The sequence below is a fragment of the Cetorhinus maximus genome, chromosome 28 (genome assembly GCF_964194155.1).
Source record: "Cetorhinus maximus chromosome 28, sCetMax3.hap1.1, whole genome shotgun sequence".
In the NCBI taxonomy this organism is placed as follows: Eukaryota; Metazoa; Chordata; class Chondrichthyes; order Lamniformes; family Cetorhinidae; genus Cetorhinus; species Cetorhinus maximus.
Genome location: NC_135906.1, coordinates 6,577,485 through 6,600,861, shown reverse-complemented (window position 1 = coordinate 6,600,861; position 23,377 = coordinate 6,577,485). Strand labels below are relative to the sequence as shown.

The 23,377-nt window shown below is 43.0% G+C and overlaps 2 protein-coding genes across 2 annotated transcripts; both read right to left on the bottom strand.

Annotated features, from left to right (window-relative positions):
• Positions 1 to 4,232: 4,232 nt before the first annotated feature.
• LOC144668747 (zona pellucida sperm-binding protein 3-like) lies at positions 4,233 to 5,874 on the bottom strand. Its single transcript, XM_078531078.1, has 8 exons — positions 5,693 to 5,874; positions 5,502 to 5,605; positions 5,234 to 5,411; positions 5,021 to 5,147; positions 4,852 to 4,940; positions 4,709 to 4,761; positions 4,434 to 4,568; positions 4,233 to 4,354 (listed from the first exon to the last, which is right to left on the bottom strand). Exons 1-8 carry the CDS (start codon positions 5,806 to 5,808, stop codon positions 4,233 to 4,235), a joined length of 924 nt encoding a protein of 307 aa, XP_078387204.1. The 5' UTR covers positions 5,809 to 5,874.
• Positions 5,875 to 21,449: 15,575 nt separating this feature from the next.
• LOC144668746 (zona pellucida sperm-binding protein 3-like) lies at positions 21,450 to 23,091 on the bottom strand. Its single transcript, XM_078531077.1, has 8 exons — positions 22,910 to 23,091; positions 22,719 to 22,822; positions 22,451 to 22,628; positions 22,238 to 22,364; positions 22,069 to 22,157; positions 21,926 to 21,978; positions 21,651 to 21,785; positions 21,450 to 21,571 (listed from the first exon to the last, which is right to left on the bottom strand). The coding sequence occupies exons 1-8, from the start codon at positions 23,023 to 23,025 to the stop codon at positions 21,450 to 21,452; spliced, it is 924 nt and encodes a 307-aa protein (XP_078387203.1). The 5' UTR covers positions 23,026 to 23,091.
• Between the last annotated feature and the right edge of the window lie 286 nt (positions 23,092 to 23,377).

Genomic DNA, 23,377 nt, shown 5'->3' with positions numbered 1-23,377 from the left:
GTGATTTCCAATAACATTATAGACATTAATATCTCTTCGTGACGTAAACTAGATAAATATCCTATCCCGAGGATTGACGATTTGTACGCTAAACTAGCAGGACGAAAATCTTAATCCAAACTGGACATGAGCCATGCATCCCAACAGCTAAAGCTGGACAGCACGAAACCATTAACATGCACAAGGGCCTGCAACAATATACACGCCTACCCTTTGTTATATCATCTGTATGTGCAATCTTCCAAAGGACCATGGAAAGTCCACTGCAAGTACTTCCCCACGTAGTGGTATACCTGGATGATGTCCTAATCACAGGGTCAGTGGAAGCCGAACAGTTGGTCAACCTAGAAAAGGTTTGAAGATGATTTTTGGAAGCTAGTGTACAGCTGGAAGAAGAGAAATATGCCTTCCAAGCGACATACTTTGCTTACTTGTGTCACCGAGCGGATGCCAAAGGAGTAGAGGAGAAAGTCAGGGGAATTGAATGGCACCCTCTCCGATCAGTGTCACTGAACTCAAGTCTTTTTTGGGAACGATAAATGGTTATAGTCACTTCTTGTCAAACTTGTCAACAGTGTTTGAACCATTACATGTACTGTTCGAAAAGAACCATGTTTGGTCATGGAATGCACAACGAGAAGCACCTTCATGAAAATCAAGAAGCTATTACATACGTCATGTTTACTGGTACATTATGACCCATCAAAAGAATTAATATTAACCTGTGGTGCTTGATGCATCTCCTTACGGTGTGGGAGCGCTGTTATCACACATGATGGAAGTTGGTTCCGAAAGGCCAACCGGCTATGTCTCGAGAACCCTCTCTGAAACCATGAAGGGCAATTTACAACTTGAAAAGGAAGGTTTATCAGTAATATTTGGAGTGAAGAAATGACACCAGTGTCTGCACAAACAACATTTCACCAGAGTGATGGACTATACTGATGAGGGAGGATAAAGCCATTCCACCATGTTTTTATTGATCATCAATGCACATTCCAAGTGAATGGATGTGTATGAAGTTAGATCACTGACATCATGCGCAACTATTGAAAAGCCTTGCCAATGTTTCAGTATACGTGGCCTAGCGGACATCATTATTTAGGATAACGGTCCAGCATTCACGAGTACAGAATTTCAGAGATTCATGAGTTTAAATGGAATGAAACATATTAAACAGCACAATATCACCCCTCATCAAATGGGTTAGCTGGAAGAGCAGTGCAAACTTTCACATCAGGAATGAAGAAGTTTTATCCAAAGGTACTTTAGAAATTTGACTTTCATGCTTTCTTCTCAATTAAGGTACGGCTCCTCAGCAACTACGGGTTCAACACCATCTGAACTAGTGATGAAATGTCGCCTTCATACACGGTTGGTCTGGTGTTTCCAAACTTCAAGGGGAAGGTAGAGAAGAATTAGAGTAGTCAGAAATTAATTCACCGTATTCATAGTAAAGTTCGAAGATTTACTGTGGGAAATTCAGTTTTCCTGTGGAATTTTGGAAATGGACCTAGTTGGGTTCCTGGTATAATTTTATCTGAAACTGGACCCTTGTCATTCCAAGTGGAAGTGAAAGACCAGATTGTTTGAAAATATGTGGATCATCTAAGGTTGAGAGGGACATTCCAACAATCAGCTATTCCACAAGACATCTTGAACCTTTATTCCCTGAGGTGACGGATCGACCTTGAATAGACATACCTGATGTCTCTGTTGAAGTCCCAAATTCTGAACTACTACTGTCGAAGGATGTCCCTGATACTGCAGTTCCTGATCAGGTCGATCCAGTGGGAGAGTCTGAAGTGATGGAGCTACGCTGCTCTAAATGTATGAGAAAGATTTAATATTTAACCACATGACCAAAGCATATATGTACATGTGGTGGATTAAAATATTCTTTGTAAATAGGAAATGTAAAGAAAACTAAAGGGGGAGGAAATGTCGTGATTGTAGGTATAACCTTCCCTACTGCCTTTAGAAGTCATGTGATTGTACAGACGAATGTGTCCTAACTGCGGGTAATCCTGGGGTTGACGCTTTCTCGTTGTGGTCCTGGCTCAAGCATGTAGTTTCTAAAGGAGTTGATTACATAAATCCCTTTCCAATGACTGCATCCCTCTTACTGGTAACTACCTAAGGCTGAGCCAGACTTCAAGTAACCCAGAAGAGGAAATAATTCCCCCATCGCTACCCTACCAAATCCTTGGAACAGTTTAAACAGCTCAATCAGATCAGCCGTCAATCTTGAAAATCAGGAAAGTTAAACATTGAGCAAAATGAAGTCTTTGGATAAAAACAATCAGTATTGAAACTCAGAGAACAGAAGTGTCATTTGATGTTTGGTTCCCAAAAGTCCAGATTGAAATCCAGATGTGTGTGTACCCAAGTTTCTAGAAAACTGAAGCATCACATCCCTCCCTTTGAGAGTCCAATATTCCAACAATTTTCATTACGCTAGTTTATAATGATTGTTTGAATTCTCTCACATCTTTGTTCCTCCACCATTCAGACAAAAACGTAATTTTCCCTTGCTTGGTTCCAGAGCGGTTGACCTTACTCGCCTGCACGGAATGACATTTGCCATTGTTTGGCCCACTCACTCAATCTCATTTGTGTCCCTATTCCTCTCGGATTGATGATTAACATCACCTGCAAACTTGTGCGAATAGACAGTTGGATATTTAAGTCACGGGTGAAGTTCAAGCACCAGATCAGACCCCTGGGAACCAACATATGCCACATCCTGATGGTCTGATGATGCTCTCAATCACCATTTTCATTTTTCCTCCATTCTGGATGTGAAAGATTATTGAATGCCCTCTGGAAGTCCATACACACTCATTCATGAACCTTAATAATTTGACAGTTTAGCCCCATATAGTTAATATTTAATTTCATATTTCAGGTCTTTTGGTTGTGTAACTATTACTTTTCATAAAATTCCATCTTACATTTTTAAAAATCTTCTCCCAGGATGTGGGCATCACTGGCAAGGCCAGCACTTGTCCTTGAGCTGAGTAACTTGCCAGGCTATTGCAAAATGCAGTTTAGTGTTAACCACACTGCTGTGGGTGTGGAGTCACACACAGACCAGGTAAGGAGGGGAGATACCCTTTCCTCGAAGGCATTAGTTAACCAGATGGGTTTTTAATATTCCAGATTTATTATTTGACCTTAATTTCCACCACCTATAGCAAGAGCATTAGCTTGGACCTCTAGATGACAGGTCCAGTGATATCAACACTAGGGAACCATCAAATGCCCAAAAGTATAAAGGATCCCTGGGGTGGAAAGGAGGATTTTCAAAGCAGTATTAAATTAGTAGGACTTCAGCTGTTTAATTCATGTACAGAAAGATTGTATTAAGATGGGAAAGCTGGTGCACTTGAAAATTAATTACCTCCCAGTTATTAGCAGTTAATGTTTCTCTCAGACCATGTTACAAAACTATGCTAGCTCTCACGCCACCTTCTGTGGTTGATCTGCAGGTTCACTATTCCCACAATACACAAGCTTTAGTTCATAGTTTGCTCAGTGAGAATGAGTTATCACTACCCAAAAATTAGCTTTTAAGAGCAGCAGCTCAAGTGTCAAAAAAAGTCTAATGGGTGATGAAACTAAAATAATGGTTGCAGTTGTGACCTCATAACCACTGATGACAGCAAACCTCAAACATTCCAATACAGTGAGTCCCCTCTCCAGGGGGTGAACATCAGCATGGAAGAGAATGAGGCAGCCTGAGTAAACACCCACAGCAGCCAGGCTCAGGAGCAGGTCCACAAGGAGGCCCCAGACCTGCTCACACCCCCCTGCCCCACACCTGGTAGTTAAAGTTAAGGAGCCAGGGTTCTGACGTAGGCAGAAAAATGAGCAGTAGCCCAAAGGAGTGAAAGTTAGTGCTTCTCTCTGCCTTCAGTAAACCCATCATTCGGGAGATAAGAGCAAAATACTGCAGAAGATAGAAATGAGAAACAAAAAGAAAAACTGAAGAGAATCATCTGGACTCAAAACATGAACCCTATTTCACTCCACAGATGCTGGCAGAGCTGCTGAGTTTTTCCAACAGCTTTTGTTTTTCTTTTTGTTTCATCATTCCGGAGGCCTAGTTCTGTGCTTGGATACACCGAAGCCGGCCAATAGTTCCATGGAGATATTGAACGTGTTGAGGATGGAGACAAATCAACACCCAGACAGAAGATCAAGGAATCACTACTTTATTGATCATTTGGTCACTGGTTGACCAGAGTTTGCTTGTGTTTCCTGTACAGGAACAAGGCCAGCAATGAAGCAGAGATCAGAGAGACAGCTGTCACAGTCAGGGCCACGATCAGGACCACCTCAGACTCCACACCTACAAAGCAATGAGAAACCAATGGTTAGTGAAGGAAACACGGAGGGGGAAAATGGAAACCAGCAGTCGGCCAACTCACCACCTGGAGACCTCTCCTGCATCCTTCGCTCAGCCTCATTCAGGGACTCTGTTGCCAGCTTGGTCACATCAGTATCCAGAATGAGCAGGGGTCCAAGTGAGGCCTCACCCTCCCACTTCAATCCAGCTTCACTCTCTGCAACATCAAACATTTCAGTTAGTGAGGGGAAAGTGGGACATCCAACATCTAGAGGATCAATGTCCTACCAGCTTCAGGTACAAGATCTCTCCTTCCTCTGGGACCAAACCACAACTCCCTTGTGGCACCACAGTTACCCACATGGCAACAGGCACAAATGTCAGTGCTCCATGCCTCCAGTGGGGTCCAGCTAAACAAGAGAAACAGCCCATCAACCAGGTTGTGCATCACAACCCCACACAACACATCCCTGAGGGAGAGAGAGAGAGAGGGAACTTACACATTCTGCAACTTCTGGAAAGTACAAGCTTTGTTCCTGGAATCCCTCTGATCAACTGGAGCAACTTTCAGGTGACAGGTGATGAAAATCTGAGGGACACATTCAACACAAGTCATGATTCAGTGACTCCCTCCCAACATGGAGACCCCAATGATCAGCTTCCTCTTACCAAGGAACGGTCATCTCCAAGGAAACGGAACGCATCCAGGTCAAACCGGAGCTTGTCCAGCTCCCGCTCGTCTCTTGGCAACACAAAGGTTGAAAAGGAGTCCTCAGCTTTGCTGTCCAGGAGGCAACTGAAGAAAGATTAAAAAGAGACAGGAAGTGAATCAAGTGAAGCCATTGAGATGGGACCAGCTGGAGAAAGCAGACAGATCCTTACCCATTGTGGTCAATGATGCTGTATCTCGGGGTGGAATCCTTGTCTGGGCTCAATGTAGCTACACAGCGGTCAATGTAGAGCTTCAGGGGCATGTGGTTGGTCATTGAAACAGAGGCCTCAATGTGAATGAGCTCACCCAGGTAGTAGACAGTCGAAGTACGCTCTGTAAGCCAGTCACCTGAAGTACAAGAGGACAAGGGTTAGAGACAGTGGCTGTAACTCCCAGTGAGTGACTAGAGGAAATCACTCCCCTCCGCCCATCACATACCATTCATTAGGCGCAGAGAGAATGACAGATGCCCTTCTCCAGACTTGGTGGAGATGAATGGGATCCAGGTGGGCTTGATGGGGTCACTGCTCACGTTGCCCTTCCTGGAAAGGCAGGGGAGTCATTTTAGGACAACTTCAGAGACCACCAGCAGCTGTAGATCTTATTGACAATCGAGTAAAGATTCTCACCTAAAATAACGACACTCAATGGGAACGACAGCTCCATTCGTTCTCACAATGACAGATCCATGATACTCTGGGGTGTGGTTCAGGTGGGTGGTGTAGATGAGGAAATCTCCAACCATCTGAAAGAATCAGGTTAAGGAATGAAGAACTGATCTGAAATGAGAATGTTCTCCACAGGGGTTAACAATGAAGTCATCCCATCCCCTGGAAACAATTCTGAGGGGGATTGACAGGGTCAGTGTGAAGAGGCTGCCTTCCCCCCAACTGGAGAGACTTGACTATTGGGGCGTTCATCTCAGGTCAGGGGTCAGTCATTTAAGATTGTGACAGGGAATTACTTCATCCAGCAGATCATGTACCTTAGGAATTCTGTACTCCAGAGATCTGGGAATGCTCAGTCATTGGACACATTCAAGGCAGATGGATTTATTTTGGGGCTTTAAGGGAATCTAAGAATATATGTTAAGAGGACAGGAACATGGAGGTTGTGTAGAAGATCAGCCAGGATCCTAATGATTGGGGAACAGGCTTGAGGGGCCATGTGACCTCATCTGGTTATTTGTTGCTATGCAACCTCAGCCCTTTATCCAAAGAGTGAGATCATCAGAACAAGACCAGGATCCATGAATAGGAAAGGGAGTCAACAAAAGGACAGCTTCAGTTAACAGTAAAAGGAGCCACAATTGGACAGTAATATGGAGCATGGAAATAGAACAGTTTGAAACTAGGGCCCCATTTATTCCAATGACAGGAAAAGTGGGAAGTGTGGAGTTCCTCTTTAGTGCAATAAATTTCAATTCCCATTTCATTTTCTTCATTTAAGACACAACTCAATTGGATTAAACCGGACTGAAACCGAAGCCTCCAGTTGGATCGATCTGAATGAGGGGAAGAGAGCCGAAAATCCTCAAAACAACAAAAGGCAAAGTTTGGAGGAACCAAAAAGGTGGTTCAAGACCAATAGGGCTGTTGTCACAAGTTCGGAGACACTCAGAAACAAGTTAAAGCAAAGTACAATACACAATAGAAAGCTAACTTGGGGTTTTAGAAAGCAGGTGACAGGTATCTCCTCAATATCATTGACATCTCACCCAGTGTTGGAATGAAGGGTGGGGAACAATCTACAGCCCAAGATTAGAGCAAGAGCTGAGGATTCCCATTACCTGCAACCTGCTGCCACACTCATGGAGTCCATAGTCAAAGAGGACAGTGTGGTTCTGAGAGTAGATCCTTGTTGGCCGACAACCTTCTGTCCCCAGAGTCAGGTCAGCAGCTTTGATCAGGTGCCTGGTTCCAAATAAATCCAGCTGGACCCTGAGCAGCAGCTTTTCCTCTCCACACTGCACCATCACAGTCTGCAGTGGAGATACACGGAAATGGGAACCAAAGGGAGGCCCAGGAGGAGAGACTGTCTGAGGCACAGGGGTGGCTCTGACTCTGGCCCATGTAAAGCTCTGGCCTAGAAACTGTTGCCAAGTATCAGTGCCACAAACAGCTCCAACTAACACCAGCACTGGGAACAAAGCCCTCACTACAAAATCCCCCATGATACCAAACAACTCAACCATCCCTTCAACCACCGAGCAGCACCTTATGTACACACAAGCTGCACTCACCTGACACCAATGAGACCAGAAGCAGCAACATTGAACCAATTAACCAGCCCAAATCTTCACAATCTCCACCAATGACAGACAGAACTCATGGATTTATTACCAGGAAGGCCAATTTTATTTGGACCAATAGGAATCACTCTGAGTTGCTCTGGTGTCACCTGACTGAATTCAGCTCCACAAGTTCTCATGCTGAAGGCACCATTAATCCAATCATCTCATGTGGTTTTGTTCATTGATCCATGAGGATGACTGGTGGGCACTGACCCAGGGAGTCTGGCGTGCAGACTGGTAAATGCTGCGATGGGGAATGGAGACTCTCACACTGCTACAACAACAACCTGTAATTATCTCCCAATTTTAAATTAGTGAAACAGTGTACAGAGAGCTTTACTCTGTATCTAACCCTGTGCTGTACCTATCCTGGGATTGGTGCATAGCAACAGTATGGAGGGAACTTTACTCTGTATCTAACACCGTGCTGTACCTGTCCTCGGAGTGTTTGATGGGACAGTGGAGAGGGAGCTTTACTCTGTATCTAACCCCGTGCTGTACCTGCTCCGGGAGTGTTTTATGCGGACACTGTAGAGGGAGATTTACTCTGTGTCTACCCCGTGCTGTACATGCTCTGGGAGTGTTTTAGGGGGACCCTCTAGAGGGAGATTTACTCTGTATCTAACTTGTGCTGTATGTGCCCTGCGATAGGTTCATACTAACTCTCCGGCTCCAATCAGAAAGTGTTCCAATCTCCAGCACTGAGGTCATTCACCTCGATGAGAATAAAATTTACACCAGGGAAGTGGAGTAAACTCTCACTCCATGAGTGCCGCTGTTTTAGTGAATCCTCCAGCATATTTATCATCGATGGGGATTTGGGATTTGCCATTTATTTTGCTGGGCAGAATCGGACATCTCCAAGTGAGGTCCAGCACAGCTCGGGCGGAATCCCAGAGCTCCTTCTCTTTGGGTCAATTCTCTGATGACAGTTTTCACCAATTCACCTGTGTCTTCGCGGTGTCACCCACAAAATCCCTCACACGGACTCACGAGTGCGTGTCCCAAGGATTTTCTATTGATTCACCCCACACACGTCAAATAAACAACTCAGTAACTTGTATTCCCCAAATCCACCGTAAACATTGAAGAAACTTTCTGGGTTTTGCCCAGTTGTTGCCTTGTGAAGGTTTCTGCTCTTCACATCTGGATTCAGACACTTTGTAAAATGTAGCTAACTGGCTTTAGCTGACTATCTCTATCACTGATTAGTGAGACACTGTCCATACAATGAGTGAGATCAGAGGGGTGATATATTTTATTTAATCATTAGAGATTCCTGATGTTGAATTTGACTCCACTGCACTATTGGAACTGAAACTGTGAATGGTTCTGAGTGTCAGGGTCTGGTTATGGTCTGGAACTTTTGAGTTCATGATATTGTCGATGAGCTTTGACATCGGACGCGGCCTCGCTAATCCCATCGTGTAGATCACAGATAAGGCCATCACCGATCACTTCCTTGTATCACACTCCTCCCAAATCCCCTTACCCCTCCCAGCTCCACTCCCTCCTGTGTCCATTTCCTAATCCCAACTAACCTCCCTTTGGCTCTCTTTTCAACATAACATTTCTGCAACTCCCAATCTGCCCAACCACACCCTCACCTCCATCTGTGATGCCCCAGGACCCAAAAAAGCCATTCCTCTCTCTCTCCCCAGACCATCTCCAGCTACGGCCCTTATCTCTGTTCCCATAAGCCCAAGTGACGCAGACGTGAACAGTCATGCTGAACAATTGCTTTAGCCAACACCAGAGCCGGCTTTACCGCATTCACCCTGATTGTGTCCGGCTGTCCTATCACCATATCCGAAGCTGATCACTATTCCAGCATCAGGCTACAATGCTCAGATAACCCTCCAGCTCCTCTTCTCTACTGCAAACCCTCTTCCTAAACCCCTCTCCCCACCACCTTCATCTCCAACAAGGTGAAAGAGCTCATGGACTTTTTTGTCACAGAGATTAAGTCCAACCGATCAGCCGCCTCTGCCACTCCCCTCACCTCTCCCGGGCCAAACATCCTCTGTAGCTCAGCCCCTCCCCTGCCAGCATATCCCCGAACCTGCTTCTTTCTCCACTTTCTCTAACTTTCCTCAGACCCACACTGACCACATCTTGTCCCCGACACATCACATCATGTTCCTTTAACACTATTCCCATTGAAATGATGACCTCCTTCCCCCCACTCAATTTCACTTCCTGTCTAATATTCAATATTTCCTCTCCTCAGGTCCTTTCTCCCTCCCTTTCAAACCTGCCATCGCTACCGACAGCTCACAAAAAAACCCTCGACCCAGCTGCCCGTGTAATTAAGCTTCCCATCTCCAGCCTCCCTTTCCTCTCCCATGTCAGAGTGTTCTCATCTCCCAAATCCCTGCCTGTCTTTTCTAGACTTTCCTGGAAATGTACCGCACCATCCAATTCCTCAACCCCTCCACAGCCTCTCATCTATCCAACTGCTTGTCTGACATCCAGTAATAGATGAGCTGAAATTTAATATTGGAAATCCAAAGCCATTTTCTTAAGTTGTAGTGATTCTAGGTTTAACCTTTCCTACTGCCTTTAGGGGTCACATGATTGTTCTGACGAATGAGCCCAGAGCGGGTAATCCTGAGGGTGGAGCTTTCTAGTCTTGGATCTGTTTCCAGTAAGTAGCTTCTAAATGAGCTGTGGAATGAAGTGACCTGTTTCAGGTAAGAAACCTGTCCGTTACATCAAGTTCATTCCATTTGGCGATGAGGATGAATAGCTCCGACGCTGCACCTCGCCTTGTGAATGTGAGTATATCAATTCTTTAGAAGATTATACTCACCAGTCATGCCACATTTTGGCAGAGTCGACCTGTATGGCCCAGCCATGGAAGATCAGAGCCAGTACATAGAGCGCCCAGGTTTTTATTTCAAGGCAAATGAAATAACAGTGAAGAAGAAGCAGAAAGCAATTCCTTTAAGAGTCTGTGTTAGCAACAAATATAAACTCACCTGTAGTCTGACAACCCTGAACGCCTCCAATTCTAAACCTTATAGTGAATCGGTAAACCTCATAAAGTTGTATTTTCAGCTGAAGCATACGTTTAACTCCAGAATAGGGACCCCAGAAGAGTCCATCACAACCTATATAGCGAAGTTGAAGCAATTGATGGAGCTCTGCCTCTTCGGAGATACACTCAATGACACGCTGCAGGACCGGTTAGTTTGTGGCGTTCACGACGATGCCATTCAGCACCATTTACTTGCTGATGTTAACATTGATTTGAAGTGGGCCATGGAAATAGCGCTAGCGATGGAGCGGGCTGAGAGGGACTCGCAGGTTTACAGAGTGTACAACATGGCGCCATTCTTCAGTGGGGCGGGAACCTAGCACTGGGCGGGGCCCGTAAACCGCACAGACAGCCGGGAAGCGGGAGACAGTCTCTGCTGTTGAAAAAATGAAAAAGCAAAATGGAAGAATCTCCGAAACAATTCAGAAATTTACCTTTACAGATGTGTGTGTAACCATGTACTGGAAACCTGCAGATTTAAACAGGCAGAATGCCATTACAGCCACAGGAAGGGGCACATAATAAAGTAATTCAGGGCGAAATTGAGACAGCCAATCAGACAGCAGACCAAGAAGTTTGAAGTGCACAATATTATTGATCTGAAGCTGCTGATAATGATACCTATTCCCTATACAATGTCAAATCAGCAAAAACTGAACCAATAAACATTCCCCCTCAAGTGAATGGGAAGTTTCTCGTCATGGAGATAGACACAAGAAATTTGACTACACGGGTGGGAGAACAGACATTTAATTATCGAAACGAGCCATTGAATCTGTAGCAAAGCACGGTTCAACTGAAGGTGTACACTGGAGAGTCAACACAGTTAAAAGGCATTGGCACTTTCCCTGTGTCCTTATGGCTGCCAGTGGTTATCGTGACAGATGAAGAGCCTGGTCTTCTGGGCCAGGACCAGTTACAAAAAAATTAGGCACAACTGGTCAGAAATCTTTCAAGTGAGAACAGAAGGAATTCCTCAGCTGTTAAGAATGTACGACAGCGTATTTCAAGATAAACTGGGAAAGACAAAAGGCTTACAGACAAAAATATATGTAGATTTGGGGGTGATACCCTGTTTCTTTCAGGCTAGACCTGTGCCTTATGCCGTAATGGAGTAGGTGGATGCAGAATTGTGCCGCTTAGTGAAGCTGGGCATCATCCAGCCAGTCCAATTTTTGGAATGGGCAGTACCCACACTCCCTGTGATGAAACCAGATCAAACTATTCCCATTCGTGGAGACTACAAATTAACTGTGAACAAGGCTGCTAAATCTTATGACACAGCAGTTGGTAAAGGGTGACTTGTTTAAATCCCAGTGGGAAACTTGAACAACTGTCATAACCTATATTTTCAATTGGTATTTTTGAGATGCAGCTCTGAATTCAGGAATAAAACCACCAAGCCTCAAGAGGCTTTTTATATAATTCAATTCCGGTGTCACCCTGTTCTAAATGTATGGCCCCAATGGCATTATCACTCGCGTCAATGGCCAACATAAATTGCTTGGCATAATTGGGTACCACACAAGTGGTCAATACAGTTTTCAAACTGTCAAATGGCTTCTGACATTCCAGTGTCCATTGAAGCTATTGTTCATTTTTAATAGGTCAGTCATTGGAGCTACCGCTTGGCTAAAGTTTGGTAGTAATTGCCAGTAAAGCCCACTCGTTCTCCAGAAATCGCAAAACCTCCCGTTTTGTTGTAGGCACTGGGAAATCCACGATATCCTTTTAGTTTTGCATCTCCCAGAGCCACCTTACCATGCCCAATGGTATGGCCTAGATACGTAACTTGCACTTTTGCAAATTCACTTTTCGCCAAGTTCATCACCAAATTAGCTTCTTGTAGTCGAGTGAATAATTTTCCAGATGCTGTAAATGCTCCTCCCACCTCTGATGGAAAACTATCAGATCTTCAATATAAGCAGCGCAATTGCTTAGACCTGCAATTATTTTGTTTGTCAGTCTTTGCAATGTTGCAGGTGCATTCTGCAAACCAGATGGCATGACTTTAAACTGATGTAGTCCATTTGGTATCAGAAAAGCCGATATCTCCTTTGCTCTTTCCGACAACCATACCTGCCAATATCCTTTTAGCATTTCAATCTTTGTGATAAACTTCGATTGTCCCACTTTCTCAATGCAATATTCTAACCGTGGTATAGGAAATGAATCCGCTTATTTCACAGCATTCACCTTTCGATAGTCCACACATAGACTTTGGGTTCCATCCAACTGCAGGACAAGTACAATAGGCGAACTCCAGTTGCTGCACCTAGACTCAACGATATCATTTTGAAGCATGAAATCAATTTCTTTTTGTATTGGTGATAACTTTGCCGGATTTAATCTATAAGGATATTGCCTTACTTAAGATGAAACTTGTTTAGATACATCACGTATTGCTAAATGGGTCTTCCCCAACTTATTCCCACAAATAGGTTTGTGTGAGTGCAATAGCTTTTCTAAATGACTTTGATCTTGCTTGGAAGATAACTTGATCTTTCATTTAAATTTTCAAGTACCCCCTCATTATCCAATTTGATTAGAGAAAAATCAATTTCAGAGTCCTGCATCATCCATCATCACTAATACCTCTTTTTGTTCCTTTTCCCTGTCAAAGTACATTTTAAACATATTTACGTAACACACCCTTTGCTTCTTTCTTCTATCTGGGGTATTTATTAAATCATATATTTCACTCGATTTCTTTTCACCCTGCAAGGCCCTACTAAACCTTGCATTTAAATAATCACCTAGGATTGGTAACAGAACTAGCACTTTCTCTCTAGGTACAATGCTGGTGAGCTGTTGCTTTCTTGTCTGCCTTCATTTACATTACTAGCTGTGACATCTTTAAATCTTCCCGAGACAACTCATGTGCTCTATTCAATCTTTCCCTGAAATTAGATATGTAATATAGGAGAATAGATTCTGAATTTTGACACACCAATTTCTCATGAATCAATTTCAGTGGTCCCCTTACCTCATGACCATAAACTAGTTCAGAAAGGCTAAAACCAGGCAATGCATTAGGAGCGTCTCTAATAGCAAATAACAAGAATGTAATTCCTGCATCCCGATGTTGTGGATAATACTGATAGTATGGCTCTTATCACAGTTTTAAAGTGTGATGCAATCTTTCCAAAGCTCCTTGTGACTCTGGATGATAAGTGTTGACTTAAACTGTTTTATCCCCTAACTGTTCATTACTTCCTTTAATAGCTGTGAGATGAAATTTGACTCCAGATCTGATTGAATTTCCTTAGGTAAACCATATCTTGTAAAAGATTTAGTGAACTCCTCCACAATCTTCTTGGTTGTAATATTTCTTAAAGGTATCGCTTCAGGGAACCTGGTAGACACATCAATGATTGTCAGTAAGTACTGATTTCCACTTTTTGTCTGAGGGAGGGCTCCTACACAATCAATGGTGACCCTAGTTAAAGTTTCTTCAAATGCTGGTATTGGAATTAAATGTGCCGGCTTAATCAATGCTTGTGGTTTCCCTATTTCCAGACAAGTGTGATATGTTCTACAGAACTTCACTACATCCATGTGCAATCCTGGCCAAAAAAGAAACCTCTGTATCTTTTCCTCTGTTTTCCTAATTCCTAAATATCACCCACCAACTCCCCCCACCCCACCCATTTGGAATTTCATGATCAATTCTCAACATTTCATTTCTATAACCTAATGGGCCAGCAATCTGCTGCATCTCGCCCCAACTTTCATTTGCTGAGACATAATCTGGCCTCTATTTTCTCATTTACATATCACCCTTAAGGTAATAACATACTGGAATGCATGTTGCCTCTTATTCTGAGTAAGCTGCCTGTTATAACTTTTTTAATTGCAAATCATTTTTTCTGTAACTCCACTCACCTCTTTGAGTTAAACATTTCTGCTGAATTGTGCTTTCTTCCTGAACAGTGTTATTAAATACATGGCCAGCTGATTGGATTTTGACACCTTCTTCTTGCCTTTGAGCTGCTTCCCCTGCTTGTTTGTTCTTGTTTCAATCTATGAGCGTGTGATTTCTTTACCACACAAGCTGGAAACAATCCAAGATGCTCTCTCTGTAACACCTCTGTTGAAAACGCTTCTACAGGCTACTCAACTACCAGAGGCATCACACAAATCTCTGGCCCAACTATATCATTATCCAAAATAATTTGAAACCTTGCAAAGGGCAATTTCCCCACAACTCCAACAATAACTTCCCCTTTCTTCCATTTGCTCTTGAAATTTATCTTCCAAAAGGGTGGAAGGTTTAGCATCTCCACAAACCCCGCTTATTATCAACTGCTCCTGCAGTAATCCCTCTCAACACAAATATCACTACCCCACAACATTAATGATTGACTAGCCCCTGTGTCTCTTAAAATGTTAACATTTTTACCTACTCCACCCTGGACACAAGGAAAGACTTTCCCTTCACACACAAAGTCTTTAACATTTTTGCGACTTGCCCCTCCGATTTCTCCTGGGCAAATTGTGAACACATTCCCACTCCTTTACCTTTTACTGAAACTTACTGCTTTACCTGTTCTCAAACAATTGTTTTTCCTGTGCCTGAACCTCAGAACCCACAGTACTTTTCTTTCCAGAACTTTTCTGCACCCCAATAATTCCAACAGATTTTCTCTATAATTTCCAACACACTGACGTTGTATGCCCCACTTTATTACAATGAAAACACCTCACTTTTCAATTTTCAAAAGTCACTCCTCAGCACCTTCCTTTTTATTCTGAGAAAAAACTTTCTGGGAATTTCCAGCTACCCTTTCTCTTCCCTAACTACGCACTTCCTTTCACCTTCCCACTTTCCATCCTTTTTGGATTTAAAAGGCTAAAGGAAAAAATGTTTAGCTCTGTGTACTAACTCATAATCATCAGCTTGAACTGCTTCTTGTCTTACCATTTGAACTCTCTGTTCCCCACTTGAGTTCACACTACCGAAGGAATTGAAACTTTAAATACTTCCAGAAGAATTTCTTCTCTAAGAGCTGCAAAGGTTGTCTCTATTTTTAATGCTGGTATCCACCAGTCAAAATTATATTGTTTTACTCTCTCAAAGTAAATATATAAGTTTGCCCAGCCTGTTTTCTTATATTCCCAGATTTCTGCATGTAGGCCTCAGGAACTAACTCCTATTCACTCAAAATAGCCTTTTTCAACACATCATTTTTCACTGATACCTCTTCAGATAGAAAAAGGCTCATCTGCTCTACCCAACAACCTGGATTGTAACACCAATGTCCAATACTCCAGTGACCATTTCATCATTTTCGCTATCTTCTCAAATGAAATAAAGAATGCATCAACATCTTTTTCCTTAAACTTTGGAACAGCTTGTACAATCCTAAACATCTCCCCACTGGGCTTTCGGTTAAAGGATTTTTCATCATCAGAACTCTCCTCCGAATCTCAGGTCTCTTTTTGAAATTCTAACCTTTTAAGAAATTATTCTCTTTCTCTTTCCTTCTCTCTTTCCCTTACCACTCTTTCTTTATCCTTCTCTCTTGCCTGAAATCCCAGGTCCAGCTTCCTTTCTTTCTCCTGCCTTTCTGCTTGTTCCCTTTGAAATGCCCTTTTCTTTCCTTTGCTTCTAATTCAAGATTTTTTTCAGTCCCTTTGATTGTTCAAGTTACAGCCTCTTCATTTGTAACTCAAGTCTCACTACCTCCAGCTGTGACTCACTGGTGTCAGGTATCACTTCCAACTGTAGAGGCTGTGCTGTACCTTTAATTATATCTGCTTTCTTCACCCCTACAGGCAACACTAATTTTAACTTATCTGCCAAATCTGTTAACTTATCCTTGGATACTATTTGTAACACAATCAGAGTTATATCTTCTACTCCCAGACAAGTCTTAGCAATTTCCAAAGCCATCTTGCAGCCTCACAACTAACAAAAAGCTTCACCAACTCCTGAATACAAAGTGCTTCTCGTACTCCTATCCTTAAGATTCACCCATTCTGAACTAAGCAAAAAATTACAAATAATATCCTGCCAAGAGCCCCCAATTATTATGACTCAGCACTTGGTAAAGGCTGAGTTGTTTAAATCCCAGAGGGAAACTTGAACAACTTTCATAACCTGTATTTTCAAATGGTATATTTAATTTGCAGCTCTGAATTCAGGAATAAGACCACTGTGCCTCAAAATGTTTTTATATCAAACTAAATTAAACATTTATTAACTTAACAACAAATTAACGACTTACACATCTACAAATTAATACCATCGTAACTTTTAAACAAATCTGCAAATTTATCACTTCCAGGTAAATCTCCACCAAGCCAATAATAACCATAGACTTTAAACAAACACGAGGAAAAGCATATTTGGCCTTACAAATTCAAAATGAGGTTCCTTGCAATTTGGTTCCTTTGCAGACACAGTTGTAGGGCTTACAGGCTGGTTAGATCATAAATGCCTTTGCCTTAAACACACAAACTCTTTTCTGTTTATACCTAGTGTTTTCTTTGAATGTAAATTTTCCATTGTATCACCAGGCTGTTAATGTTACATCTCCTAACAATAATATCCTTTCATTCCACCAATTTTATTAGTAAGCTGAAAAAAAGTAAACACATTGCTTGGCGTCTTCTAGCTAGGTGCAAGATTTTAGTCCTGCCCTTTAATCCTTTAATCAACAAATGCAAATTTACACTTTACCTTCTTCTTATGTTCATCTAATTAACATCTCAGAACGACTGTACATCAAAGCTCCCAGACTGGCTGGCTTTAATCTAATTAATTTTCACACAGTCAAACACACTGACACAAGACACCTTACAATTCCATTTTAAAAGTGATTTCCAATAACATTATAGACATTAATATCTCTTCGTGACGTAAACTAGATAAATATCCTATCCCGAGGATTGACGATTTGTACGCTAAACTAGCAGGACGAAAATCTTAATCCAAACTGGACATGAGCCATGCATCCCAACAGCTAAAGCTGGACAGCACGAAACCATTAACATGCACAAGGGCCTGCAACAATATACACGCCTACCCTTTGTTATATCATCTGTATGTGCAATCTTCCAAAGGACCATGGAAAGTCCACTGCAAGTACTTCCCCACGTAGTGGTATACCTGGATGATGTCCTAATCACAGGGTCAGTGGAAGCCGAACAGTTGGTCAACCTAGAAAAGGTTTGAAGATGATTTTTGGAAGCTAGTGTACAGCTGGAAGAAGAGAAATATGCCTTCCAAGCGACATACTTTGCTTACTTGTGTCACCGAGCGGATGCCAAAGGAGTAGAGGAGAAAGTCAGGGGAATTGAATGGCACCCTCTCCGATCAGTGTCACTGAACTCAAGTCTTTTTTGGGAACGATAAATGGTTATAGTCACTTCTTGTCAAACTTGTCAACAGTGTTTGAACCATTACATGTACTGTTCGAAAAGAACCATGTTTGGTCATGGAATGCACAACGAGAAGCACCTTCATGAAAGTCAAGAAGCTATTACATACGTCATGTTTACTGGTACATTATGACCCATCAAAAGAATTAATATTAACCTGTGGTGCTTGATGCATCTCCTTACGGTGTGGGAGCGCTGTTATCACACATGATGGAAGTTGGTTCCGAAAGGCCAACCGGCTATGTCTCGAGAACCCTCTCTGAAACCATGAAGGGCAATTTACAACTTGAAAAGGAAGGTTTATCAGTAATATTTGGAGTGAAGAAATGACACCAGTGTCTGCACAAACAACATTTCACCAGAGTGATGGACTATACTGATGAGGGAGGATAAAGCCATTCCACCATGTTTTTATTGATCATCAATGCACATTCCAAGTGAATGGATGTGTATGAAGTTAGATCACTGACATCATGCGCAACTATTGAAAAGCCTTGCCAATGTTTCAGTATACGTGGCCTAGCGGACATCATTATTTAGGATAACGGTCCAGCATTCACGAGTACAGAATTTCAGAGATTCATGAGTTTAAATGGAATGAAACATATTAAACAGCACAATATCACCCCTCATCAAATGGGTTAGCTGGAAGAGCAGTGCAAACTTTCACATCAGGAATGAAGAAGTTTTATCCAAAGGTACTTTAGAAATTTGACTTTCATGCTTTCTTCTCAATTAAGGTACGGCTCCTCAGCAACTACGGGTTCAACACCATCTGAACTAGTGATGAAATGTCGCCTTCATACACGGTTGGTCTGGTGTTTCCAAACTTCAAGGGGAAGGTAGAGAAGAATTAGAGTAGTCAGAAATTAATTCACCGTATTCATAGTAAAGTTCGAAGATTTACTGTGGGAAATTCAGTTTTCCTGTGGAATTTTGGAAATGGACCTAGTTGGGTTCCTGGTATAATTTTATCTGAAACTGGACCCTTGTCATTCCAAGTGGAAGTGAAAGACCAGATTGTTTGAAAATATGTGGATCATCTAAGGTTGAGAGGGACATTCCAACAATCAGCTATTCCACAAGACATCTTGAACCTTTATTCCCTGAGGTGACGGATCGACCTTGAATAGACATACCTGATGTCTCTGTTGAAGTCCCAAATTCTGAACTACTACTGTCGAAGGATGTCCCTGATACTGCAGTTCCTGATCAGGTCGATCCAGTGGGAGAGTCTGAAGTGATGGAGCTACGCTGCTCTAAATGTATGAGAAAGATTTAATATTTAACCACATGACCAAAGCATATATGTACATGTGGTGGATTAAAATATTCTTTGTAAATAGGAAATGTAAAGAAAACTAAAGGGGGAGGAAATGTCGTGATTGTAGGTATAACCTTCCCTACTGCCTTTAGAAGTCATGTGATTGTACAGACGAATGTGTCCTAACTGCGGGTAATCCTGGGGTTGACGCTTTCTCGTTGTGGTCCTGGCTCAAGCATGTAGTTTCTAAAGGAGTTGATTACATAAATCCCTTTCCAATGACTGCATCCCTCTTACTGGTAACTACCTAAGGCTGAGCCAGACTTCAAGTAACCCAGAAGAGGAAATAATTCCCCCATCGCTACCCTACCAAATCCTTGGAACAGTTTAAACAGCTCAATCAGATCAGCCGTCAATCTTGAAAATCAGGAAAGTTAAACATTGAGCAAAATGAAGTCTTTGGATAAAAACAATCAGTATTGAAACTCAGAGAACAGAAGTGTCATTTGATGTTTGGTTCCCAAAAGTCCAGATTGAAATCCAGATGTGTGTGTACCCAAGTTTCTAGAAAACTGAAGCATCACATCCCTCCCTTTGAGAGTCCAATATTCCAACAATTTTCATTACGCTAGTTTATAATGATTGTTTGAATTCTCTCACATCTTTGTTCCTCCACCATTCAGACAAAAACGTAATTTTCCCTTGCTTGGTTCCAGAGCGGTTGACCTTACTCGCCTGCACGGAATGACATTTGCCATTGTTTGGCCCACTCACTCAATCTCATTTGTGTCCCTATTCCTCTCGGATTGATGATTAACATCACCTGCAAACTTGTGCGAATAGACAGTTGGATATTTAAGTCACGGGTGAAGTTCAAGCACCAGATCAGACCCCTGGGAACCAACATATGCCACATCCTGATGGTCTGATGATGCTCTCAATCACCATTTTCATTTTTCCTCCATTCTGGATGTGAAAGATTATTGAATGCCCTCTGGAAGTCCATACACACTCATTCATGAACCTTAATAATTTGACAGTTTAGCCCCATATAGTTAATATTTAATTTCATATTTCAGGTCTTTTGGTTGTGTAACTATTACTTTTCATAAAATTCCATCTTACATTTTTAAAAATCTTCTCCCAGGATGTGGGCATCACTGGCAAGGCCAGCACTTGTCCTTGAGCTGAGTAACTTGCCAGGCTATTGCAAAATGCAGTTTAGTGTTAACCACACTGCTGTGGGTGTGGAGTCACACACAGACCAGGTAAGGAGGGGAGATACCCTTTCCTCGAAGGCATTAGTTAACCAGATGGGTTTTTAATATTCCAGATTTATTATTTGACCTTAATTTCCACCACCTATAGCAAGAGCATTAGCTTGGACCTCTAGATGACAGGTCCAGTGATATCAACACTAGGGAACCATCAAATGCCCAAAAGTATAAAGGATCCCTGGGGTGGAAAGGAGGATTTTCAAAGCAGTATTAAATTAGTAGGACTTCAGCTGTTTAATTCATGTACAGAAAGATTGTATTAAGATGGGAAAGCTGGTGCACTTGAAAATTAATTACCTCCCAGTTATTAGCAGTTAATGTTTCTCTCAGACCATGTTACAAAACTATGCTAGCTCTCACGCCACCTTCTGTGGTTGATCTGCAGGTTCACTATTCCCACAATACACAAGCTTTAGTTCATAGTTTGCTCAGTGAGAATGAGTTATCACTACCCAAAAATTAGCTTTTAAGAGCAGCAGCTCAAGTGTCAAAAAAAGTCTAATGGGTGATGAAACTAAAATAATGGTTGCAGTTGTGACCTCATAACCACTGATGACAGCAAACCTCAAACATTCCAATACAGTGAGTCCCCTCTCCAGGGGGTGAACATCAGCATGGAAGAGAATGAGGCAGCCTGAGTAAACACCCACAGCAGCCAGGCTCAGGAGCAGGTCCACAAGGAGGCCCCAGACCTGCTCACACCCCCCTGCCCCACACCTGGTAGTTAAAGTTAAGGAGCCAGGGTTCTGACGTAGGCAGAAAAATGAGCAGTAGCCCAAAGGAGTGAAAGTTAGTGCTTCTCTCTGCCTTCAGTAAACCCATCATTCGGGAGATAAGAGCAAAATACTGCAGAAGATAGAAATGAGAAACAAAAAGAAAAACTGAAGAGAATCATCTGGACTCAAAACATGAACCCTATTTCACTCCACAGATGCTGGCAGAGCTGCTGAGTTTTTCCAACAGCTTTTGTTTTTCTTTTTGTTTCATCATTCCGGAGGCCTAGTTCTGTGCTTGGATACACCGAAGCCGGCCAATAGTTCCATGGAGATATTGAACGTGTTGAGGATGGAGACAAATCAACACCCAGACAGAAGATCAAGGAATCACTACTTTATTGATCATTTGGTCACTGGTTGACCAGAGTTTGCTTGTGTTTCCTGTACAGGAACAAGGCCAGCAATGAAGCAGAGATCAGAGAGACAGCTGTCACAGTCAGGGCCACGATCAGGACCACCTCAGACTCCACACCTACAAAGCAATGAGAAACCAATGGTTAGTGAAGGAAACACGGAGGGGGAAAATGGAAACCAGCAGTCGGCCAACTCACCACCTGGAGACCTCTCCTGCATCCTTCGCTCAGCCTCATTCAGGGACTCTGTTGCCAGCTTGGTCACATCAGTATCCAGAATGAGCAGGGGTCCAAGTGAGGCCTCACCCTCCCACTTCAATCCAGCTTCACTCTCTGCAACATCAAACATTTCAGTTAGTGAGGGGAAAGTGGGACATCCAACATCTAGAGGATCAATGTCCTACCAGCTTCAGGTACAAGATCTCTCCTTCCTCTGGGACCAAACCACAACTCCCTTGTGGCACCACAGTTACCCACATGGCAACAGGCACAAATGTCAGTGCTCCATGCCTCCAGTGGGGTCCAGCTAAACAAGAGAAACAGCCCATCAACCAGGTTGTGCATCACAACCCCACACAACACATCCCTGAGGGAGAGAGAGAGAGAGGGAACTTACACATTCTGCAACTTCTGGAAAGTACAAGCTTTGTTCCTGGAATCCCTCTGATCAACTGGAGCAACTTTCAGGTGACAGGTGATGAAAATCTGAGGGACACATTCAACACAAGTCATGATTCAGTGACTCCCTCCCAACATGGAGACCCCAATGATCAGCTTCCTCTTACCAAGGAACGGTCATCTCCAAGGAAACGGAACGCATCCAGGTCAAACCGGAGCTTGTCCAGCTCCCGCTCGTCTCTTGGCAACACAAAGGTTGAAAAGGAGTCCTCAGCTTTGCTGTCCAGGAGGCAACTGAAGAAAGATTAAAAAGAGACAGGAAGTGAATCAAGTGAAGCCATTGAGATGGGACCAGCTGGAGAAAGCAGACAGATCCTTACCCATTGTGGTCAATGATGCTGTATCTCGGGGTGGAATCCTTGTCTGGGCTCAATGTAGCTACACAGCGGTCAATGTAGAGCTTCAGGGGCATGTGGTTGGTCATTGAAACAGAGGCCTCAATGTGAATGAGCTCACCCAGGTAGTAGACAGTCGAAGTACGCTCTGTAAGCCAGTCACCTGAAGTACAAGAGGACAAGGGTTAGAGACAGTGGCTGTAACTCCCAGTGAGTGACTAGAGGAAATCACTCCCCTCCGCCCATCACATACCATTCATTAGGCGCAGAGAGAATGACAGATGCCCTTCTCCAGACTTGGTGGAGATGAATGGGATCCAGGTGGGCTTGATGGGGTCACTGCTCACGTTGCCCTTCCTGGAAAGGCAGGGGAGTCATTTTAGGACAACTTCAGAGACCACCAGCAGCTGTAGATCTTATTGACAATCGAGTAAAGATTCTCACCTAAAATAACGACACTCAATGGGAACGACAGCTCCATTCGTTCTCACAATGACAGATCCATGATACTCTGGGGTGTGGTTCAGGTGGGTGGTGTAGATGAGGAAATCTCCAACCATCTGAAAGAATCAGGTTAAGGAATGAAGAACTGATCTGAAATGAGAATGTTCTCCACAGGGGTTAACAATGAAGTCATCCCATCCCCTGGAAACAATTCTGAGGGGGATTGACAGGGTCAGTGTGAAGAGGCTGCCTTCCCCCCAACTGGAGAGACTTGACTATTGGGGCGTTCATCTCAGGTCAGGGGTCAGTCATTTAAGATTGTGACAGGGAATTACTTCATCCAGCAGATCATGTACCTTAGGAATTCTGTACTCCAGAGATCTGGGAATGCTCAGTCATTGGACACATTCAAGGCAGATGGATTTATTTTGGGGCTTTAAGGGAATCTAAGAATATATGTTAAGAGGA